Source organism: Macaca thibetana, chromosome 9, assembly GCF_024542745.1.
Source record: "Macaca thibetana thibetana isolate TM-01 chromosome 9, ASM2454274v1, whole genome shotgun sequence".
In the NCBI taxonomy this organism is placed as follows: Eukaryota; Metazoa; Chordata; class Mammalia; order Primates; family Cercopithecidae; genus Macaca; species Macaca thibetana.
Window position 1 is genome coordinate 35338416 of NC_065586.1, and position 8574 is coordinate 35346989.

Here is an 8574-nt window from a genome sequence, read left to right on the forward strand (position 1 = left end):
GAGAGGGCTCACAGGTTTCAGACGGAAAGCTTGTCAAATGGGGTTTTTGTTAGTGCTTGTTCTTCTAGGTACCCTTTGGTACCCCTCTTCGTGGCCTCCTGTGTCCCAGCTTCCTAAAGTGACTTTCCTGGTATTTTTGACCATAGGCTAATCTCCTGCTCAAGAATTATCCAGCAGTGAGAACTTGACTTGGAGTCCCCCCATGTACCTTTGGACAGAGGAGTTCTGGCTTGGAAGGCAGCTGACTGTGTAGCTGTGTGTCTGTGGGCGCAGGCTGAAGAACACTGTACGATGAGTGTCACTGAGATTTGCAGGCAGAACAGTCAGGGCACTAGGCCATGTGGATAGTCACCAGCACCAGTCAGATGTTATCTCTAGGCAGACCTCATGTGGGAAGATGGGGCCAAGGGCCCGCGTTTCTCCCACTCTCACCAATAATCAGTGGTCACAACATCACAGGCCAGCTTAGAGCAAGAAGTGGCAACCGCTGTGGATGGGGAAGGGATGATGAAATTTCACCGTGCAGAGTTCTGTAGGCAAAAAGCCTTTAAGAAAAAAAAAAGAAAAGAAAAAAAAAAAAATTACACCTCAGGGTTTGTCTGTTTCTTGTTTTTGTTTTGCAGTGTTCCTGTAAGTGTCATTTTCATGTGTAGACAAATCCAAATAAGGAGAAATCAAGTGACTTGTCCAAGCATTGCATGGCACAGGAGGCCACAGAGAAAGAACTTCAGTTCCTCTGTAGATTCCTGGTGTCTGGGGTTTTGTTTTTAAATTGTGGTAAAATGTATGTAGCACAAAATTTACGATTGTAGCCATTTTTAAGTGTACATTTTTGTAGCGTTAAGTACATTCACATTGTTGTGCAACCATTAACCACCATCCATCTCTAAAACCCTTAATTTTCGCAAAGTGAAACTCTCCCCCGTTAAACACTAACTTGCCTTTCCTCCTTCCTCCAGCTCCTGGTAATCACTGTCCTACTTTTTGTCTCTATGAACTTGACTACTTTTGGGACCTCACATAAGTGGGATCATACAGTCTGTGTCCTTCTGTGTCCGGCATATTTCACTGGCCGTAATGTCCTCAAGGTTCCTCCATGTTGTAGCGTGTGTCTGAATTTCCTTTCTTTTCAGCGCTGTGTAGTATTGCCCTGAGGGTGTGTGTCCCGTTTTGTTTGTCCCATGTACACTTGGGTTGCTTCCACATTGGGCTAGTAGGAATGGAGGCTGTAAGTGTGGCTGTGCAGATACCTCCTCAAGACTCTGCTTCTTGTTCTTCTGGGAAGTGACCCTATTTTCTAGAAAAATAGGCAGCATATTAGATGCTTTTTACATCATTTTAGAGTTCTGTTTTCAAGTTGCTGAATTGCACCAAATTGGGTTTTTATACAGTGTTGATCTATTTTGAATATTCTGAAATGTGCTTTTTGTTGATCAACTTGAATGTATTTCTTACAATGTTTTACACCAAAACTGTTTCTTCATAGTTATCTAAATGTGGATAGTAAATCCATCAGGCCCATTCTTGGCATCACATTAGTTTTCTGATAATTTATCACATAGCAAGCTGCCAGTGTCCCTGTAAAAGATGTGCTGCTGTAGTTTGGAAATTCAAGTTTTGGAAATTATTTCTATTTTAGAAATCTTTAGAAAAAATTATTTTCAAAATCTTTAGAAAAAAATTCATTGTTCGATACAACAGCTCTAAAATCTGTTTCCCCAAAGCTTAACCAGAAACTCAAGCTTGGAGAAAGGTTGTTCTGTTTTCCAGGGAACCCTGGGAAAATGCTGCCTTGTTCAAAAGCAGCTTCCTCTTGACTTTGCTCATAGTGTCTGCCTCCATCTAGAAGCATGGTGTTATCAGGCTTTGGGCAGGATTATCAGGCTGTTCTCTTAGAATACTAGGACTTCTTAGCATTGGGAGAATACGCTCTGCAGTGATGCCTGTTGGCCACCAGACGGCGGTGTGTCCATGGCAGCTCCCAGGTTCACCTGGGATTTGCTCCTTGGACGTTTATTTTGACACTTCTGGCCTTAGCAGTACCTCTGACACCTTTGTTTTATTGAAATCTTACCTGGATTCCAGTATTTCGCAGGATGATCACTTAAATAAAAGTTGTTTTAAGTAAAAATTATCCCAAATCAAAGTAAATTATTATTTATTTATTTATTTTTGAGATGGAGTTTTGCTCTGTTGCCCAGGCTGGAGTGCAGTGGGGCAATCTCGGCTCACTGCAACCTCCGCCTCCTGGGTTCAAGCAGTTCTCCTGCCTCACGTTCCCGAGTATCTGGGAAATTAGAGGTGCCCACCACCATGCCTGGCTAATTTGTTTTGTTTTGTTTTTTGTTTTTTGTTTTTTGTTTTTTTTTTTGAGACAGAGTTTCACTCTTGTCGTCCAGGCTAGAATGCAATGGTGCAATCTTGGCTCACTTCAACCTCCACCTCCCGGGTTCAATGGATTCTCCTGCCTCAGCCTCCTGCGTAGCTTGGATTATGGGCATGTGCCACCATGCCCGGCTAATTTTCATTGTATTTTTAGTAGAGTTGAGGTTTCACCCTGTTGGCCAGGCTGGTCTCAAACTCCTAAACTCAGGTGATCTGCCCACCTCAGCCTCCCAAAGTGCTGGGATTACAGGCGTGAGCGACCACGCCCAGCCTAAATTCTTAAAAACTATAAAACTTACTACAGTAAATACATTTGGAGCTTGTTATAAGTCTTTTCACAAGGCTATGCGGAAACAAGCAGTGACGCTCTTCATCTGATGAAGAGACTGGAACAGGCCCTCTTCAGGCCTCCTTCCTTGCTGCCTGCCCATGGTTCCCAGTGCTCCTTTGCCCAGCAGCTTCTGTCTCCCCAGAGCCACTGGCCTTGCTCAGCCCCAGCCTCCCTGCCCGCCTCCTTACCGCTCCTGTCCTTTGTCACACCAACTTGAGCTGGTGTGGAGCCCTCCTCAGTGCTTTATAGCTGAGTGCCATGACTCACCGGCAACAGCCATAGGGGTCTTGGGACATCACTCAGGACAGGATGGTGCCTGTGTGTGGGGCTCAGACCCGAACCGGCAGCATTCAGCAGAGTTGGCGGGACGTGACTCAGAATGCTGAGGCTGGGATCCGGGTCAGGAGGGTGGAGGCCCTGCACTAGGGCCCTGGCTTCACTCACAGGAAATGGTGACTGTGCATTCTGGCTACCTGCAGCAGGTTGAAGGGGACCCACTCTACCTGAAATACCCCTCCTCAGCCCTGGTTCCTCTCTGCCAGAGCTCCTTGCTTCTGTCACCTCAGTTCAGCTCTCACTGCTGTGGGAAGCCGTCTGAGAGGTCACGTGCTGGGGGCCAGGCATGCAAAAGCAGATGTTGCAGTTTGTGGCTATGAGGAGACCAGTTCAAGAGGCTGAGTTCAGCAGCCACATGCTGCATAGTATGGGCAAGGACAGGAAGTGCCTGGAGGATGCGCGGTGGGTGGGCACCCCTGGGGGCTTCCTGGGGAGAACGTGCTGAATCTGGGTGCCTGACCCAGGACCGGTGCTCCACAGATAGTTCCCTCACTGAGAAGGTTCCCCACCCAGAGGAACTATCCAGAAATCAACCTAATTTGAAAGATAGCTGACACAAGAAGTTCTCAAAGTAGAAGTTTTTAAATTTCTCCCAGCAACCCATCAGCATGTAGATGGGCTGGCGGGGTGGGTCTCAGCACCTCCTCTCCTGACTTACCTTTTTAGTTGAGTGGTTCTCAGAGTGTGGCCCCGAGGCAAGAGCCTCAGCCTCACCATCACCAGGGAACTCCTTAGAAATGCACATTCCCAGGCCCCACCCCAGACCTACTGATCCCCACAGTGTGAGAGTGAAGCCCCATGTCTGTTCTAACAAGCTCACCAGGCGATGGAGTGCATGCTCAAGTGTGGGAACTACTGCTTCCATTCTTCCCAGCTTGTGAGTTCTCTTTCTAAGAGACTGAGGCAGAGACTGGACACTCCCCCCCCCATAATCCCTGCCTTTTGCCTAAGAAAGCGTATACACAGTTCCTCCCCTCTTTTCTCCCTGGAGGCAGGGAGGGGCCACCAAGGAAACCAAGGTCCTCTAGGTCTGCAGAGGCCGAGTGTTTTCCTCTGGGGCCCTGCCGAAGGACCCTCACTGGACTCCACATGGCAGCTCTTGGCTGCTCCATCCACCCTGTGTTAGCAGCCTGTCCTCACGGAGACCTGCAGCCAGAGCCTGCTATGTGTGTGTTAGATCTCAGTGAAGTGATTCACCCTGAAACCCTTCCTGGTGATGATCCCAATTAATCAGTCCTCATCCTGGGCACCAGATCAAGTGGATTTGGCTTTTAATCCCAATATGGTGGTGAGATTGCAACTCTGGTGTCCAGACAGACATTTAATTAGATCACTGGTCTCCCTGGTGGATGCAGTTTTCTGGACTCAGGTCTCCAGCAACTTGCCTTGGCAGGCCATGCGGCCTGGTGTGGTGGCTAAGCACAGGCTATTTTTGTCTTTGCTTTGCAGGAATGAGCTAGAGCGACAGTTTCTTGAATTGCTGCAGTTCAACATCAATGTTCCTTCCAGTGTCTATGCCAAGTATTATTTTGATCTTCGTTCTCTGGCAGAAGCGAACAACCTGAGCTTTCCCTTGGAGCCCCTGAGCAGGGAGAGGGCTCACAAGCTTGAGGTAAGATGCTTTAAAACAGCATTTTGTAGTGCAGTGTTGCTGATGCATCATCTGAGGACCAGGGATGTATGTGGTCACACTGATCATTTTCCCCACTACATGATGTAAAATAAAGATGAGCTACTAGGATATATAGCTGGGCAGTTCATTATAATTTGTCCTTCTTTTTTCTTTGAGACAGAGTCTCACTCTGTCACCCAGGCTGGAGTACAGTGGCGCGATCTTGGCCCACTGCAGTCTCTGCCTCCCGGGTTCAAGCAGTTTTCCTGCTTCAGCCTCCCAAGTAGCTGGGATTACAGGTACCTACCACCACACCCAGCTGATTTTTTTTATTTTTAGTAGAGACGGGGTTTCACGATGTTGGCCAGGCTGGTCTCAAACTCCCGACCTCAGGTGATCCACCCGCCTTGGCCTCCCCAAGTGCTGGGATTACAGATGTGAGCCACTGCACCTGGCCAACTGCTTCATATTTTTAATAACCAGTTTAATATCACTTAATAAACATAGTTTGTTTTTTTTTTTTTTTTGAGATGGAGTCTTGCTGTGTTGCCCAGGCTGGAGTGCAGTTGCGCAATCTCAGCTCATCACAACCTCCACCTCCTGGGTTCAAGTGATTCTCCTGCCTCAGCCTCCCTAGTAGCTGGGACTACAGATGTGCGCCACTGTGCCCGGCTAATTTTTTTTGTATTTTTAGTAGAGACATCCAGGATTTCATTATGTTGGCCAGGCTGGTCTAGAACTCCTGACCTTGTGATCTACCCACCTTGACCTCCCAAAGTGCTGGTATTACAGACATGAGCCACCGCAATTCTATTTTGAAATAAAATATTTTTTAAAACCCTTATCTTTGCAGATAGGTTTAAAAAAATTATAAGTCCCCCCAAAAAGCATTTCCCACCATATAAGCCCCTCAAAAAGATATTTCTCAACATGCACTTTTATAGGAAAAAGCTGCCAGATGATATTAACAATTGGGAATCCAAAAAGGTTTGATTCTGCTTTTGATTTTTTTTTCCAAAATATTTTTTCCATAGCCCAGTTAGAGCTGAGGGCAGCACCACCAGTCTTGGTCTGGGTTTTGGGCCATCGTTAAGCTGTGTAACTTTGGGTCTCATCACAGCATATTTGTATGTGCCTCTACCTCATATGCTCACCAGGCTCTTCCCACTTGACCTTTTGGCAGGAGGAAAAGGGATGGGGTGGTAATGAAGCAGGATCCCTGGGGAGAGACCCCTCCTCCAGAGAGGGTGTGCCCCAGCTTTTCCCCTCTGCACCTTTGTCCCCAGTCCTGCCTTGGTCTCATCCCACAGAGCCTTTCCAAGGAGTGGATGGCACAGTCGTGTTCCCAGCTTGTGAGACCCAGAGGTCTTCGTGCTGCCCATGCCACTGCCCATCCCAGGTGGGATGTTGTCACTCAGTGCAAGTTGGTGTGGCATTGTGATGGCCTGGCCACACGGTGGTCTAGATCTGGGAGAAGAAAGCTGTTACGGATTACATGCTTAAGAAAGGAAAATGTTAAATACAAATTTAAAAAGTAATATGTTAATTCCAAGAAGTAAACCATAGAAAAGACTGGATGCATAGCACTGGTTAGAAATAAAAATCCAGTGAGCGTTTCAGAACTCAACCATGCCCCTGTGATTGTGTGCCGGCCTTTGGAATGGAAAGCCCACCCAGTCTCCCAGTTATCATCTATTCGAGGAAAAAATGGAAAACCCTCCCTCTGCAGGATTTCCTGCAAGGCAGATGTTGTGAAGCCTTCGCAAGCACAGATGTGAGGTAGAATCTGGCTTTCCCTGAGAGCGTGAGCCCCCTCTCAGCCTGTGCTGCGGTCCCTGGTCCCCCTCATCACCAGCCATGACTCCAGTGGCTACTTCAGTGCTGATGAGACAAGCCGGAGCTCCTGGCAGCTACACAGCTCTGCAGGGAAGCGAGTCTGTGTTCTCTGCTGAAGAATATATGGGGCTCTGGGTCAGCCACCCTGAGAGCACAGGCCCAGGTTGGTGGAGTTGGTACCTGCCGTTCCCTCTGTTAAGTTTCTGCGAGTACGGAGAAGGGAGAGCTCACCTGCTTCTGGGGCTGCTGTGCCACGGGCCCTAGGGTTTCACCGGGCCAGAAGAGAAGGCCAGTCTGTCCTGACAAGGCTGCTCTTTCTCTTCTCCAAATAATCAAAGCCTTCCCACGACTCAGACCATCCCCTCCTGGGACAGCGGGCCCAGCTTTTGTCATCAGCTGGTTCTAGCCACACCCAGTGGCAGCCCTGGGAGAGTTGTTCCCAGGGTAGCACGGCCCCTGTCCTCATCACCAAAGTGTTAATTATCTGCACATCTTAATGTTTTTGTGATCCTCCTAGGTTCCTCTTTCAGCAACCCTCTAGAGGTGACTTAAGTCCTCCATCCTTTTCTGCGGAGTCCCTAGCTGGTGGTCTGGCTGCAGCTCTCCTTGCCGGCGGTGGCCGAGCTCTCCTCCCTGTGAGGCTCAGCTGCAAGCCTGTGCTTGACGCCAGCCCTGCCAGGATGGTGCTGTTCTTGCCCCGCTTGCAGATGAGGACGCTAAGGATTCGAAACAGCACCCGTGGGGGCAGGGCCGTCCCACACCCCTAGGGTGGGGAGCCAGCATTGACCCTGGTTGGGCCAATTGCAAGGTGACACTGTCCTGTTATTTCACATCCTGAGAGTCTTTTCTCAGACCGTGAGCTCTTGGGAAACAAGAGCTGAGTCTACACTCCCTTCATATCTCCCTGCGGCCAGCAGAGAGCTGGGCTGTGGGCTGGAGCTCCAGAGGGGCAGGGGCTCTGCCTGTCCATCATGCAGCACCCTCGGCGCCCAGGACCAGTGAGCAATGGGCGCAGATATGGCCCGCCCTGACCCACACTGTCTCTCTTGCCCCTCAGGCCATCTCTCGCCTCTGCGAGGACAAGTACAAGGACCTGAGAAGATCTGCGAGGAAGCGCTCAGCCAGTGCAGACAACCTGACTCTGCCCCGGTGGTCCCCGGCCATCATTTCCTAACTGCGGAGGCCCGCCGGAGGCCACACCATCCCTTAGTTTCTCCTTCAGTTTGAGAAAAGACAGACTTGGGGTGGGTTTGTTTTTGTTTTTTCTTTCCTTTTCTTTTTTAACGCATAGTTCCGTCAGGCTGCCTGGATGAGCGCCCACGCAGCAAGGCTTGGAGGAAGCGTCAGTACCCTGGAGGTCCCAGCTGGCTCTCACCACTGTCAGCAACAGCACTTCCTTTGTGGAGGAAGCAGACTCCAATCCTGCAGGAGGAAATAAAGGGAAAGGGAAGTCGTGGAGAGGCAGGGAAAATGATTAAGCGGCCCGGCCCTCTGGAGTCCCCGTGGGGGCGGTAGCTGAAGTTGGTGAGCGCAGCGGTGGATGCAGAGCTGGCTGCACCCAGGGCTGGACCGGTGTGTCCTGTAAGACTTCTTGCATTCCTTCTGCTGCTTTTTTGGGATGGGGGGGATTTTTGTTCGTTTGTTTTTGCCCTGTTTTGATTTTGGTCCCACAGAGCAGGGGATGTAGTTTGTACCCACCATGGCGCAGACTTCCAAATAAATAGTACTGGTCATTTCTCTCCGCACTATTTCTGCGCGCTGTCTTCTGAGCTTTCTTCCTCACCAGTGGGCTGTGCTCGTTCCATTTCTGTACACCCTCATTTTATACCGTTTTTCTTCAACAATGGTGAAATTGACTGTAGTGCTGAACCAAAAGTATCCCTTTCCCTCCTTATTCCTCACCCCAAGAGCATTCTAGATCACATGGGTGCTTGTGCCTTCCGATTTTCTTGCATTTGTTTTTTTCCTGACCTGAAGTTGTTGTTACAAAATCAGTCAGACTTCGTGGGCTGAAGGACACTGTGCAGCAGAGGGTGTCCCCGTGAGAGTTCTGCAGAGTGCTGGGCGTGCACCC

The 8574-nt window shown here is 49.3% G+C and overlaps 1 protein-coding gene across 9 annotated transcripts in view; it reads left to right on the forward strand.

Moving 5' to 3' along the window:
- Positions 1-8237, forward strand: part of CCNY (cyclin Y) — an 876528-nt gene extending 868291 nt beyond the window's left edge. For all 9 annotated transcript variants that reach the window (XM_050804783.1, XM_050804790.1, XM_050804785.1 and 6 more), the window contains 2 exons: positions 4502-4664; positions 7558-8237. In XM_050804783.1, the coding sequence (XP_050660740.1) occupies positions 4502-4664; positions 7558-7674 (280 nt within the window). In that variant the 3' untranslated portion in view covers positions 7675-8237. The remainder of the gene's footprint in view (positions 1-4501; positions 4665-7557) is intronic.
- Positions 8238-8574: the final 337 nt, after the last annotated feature.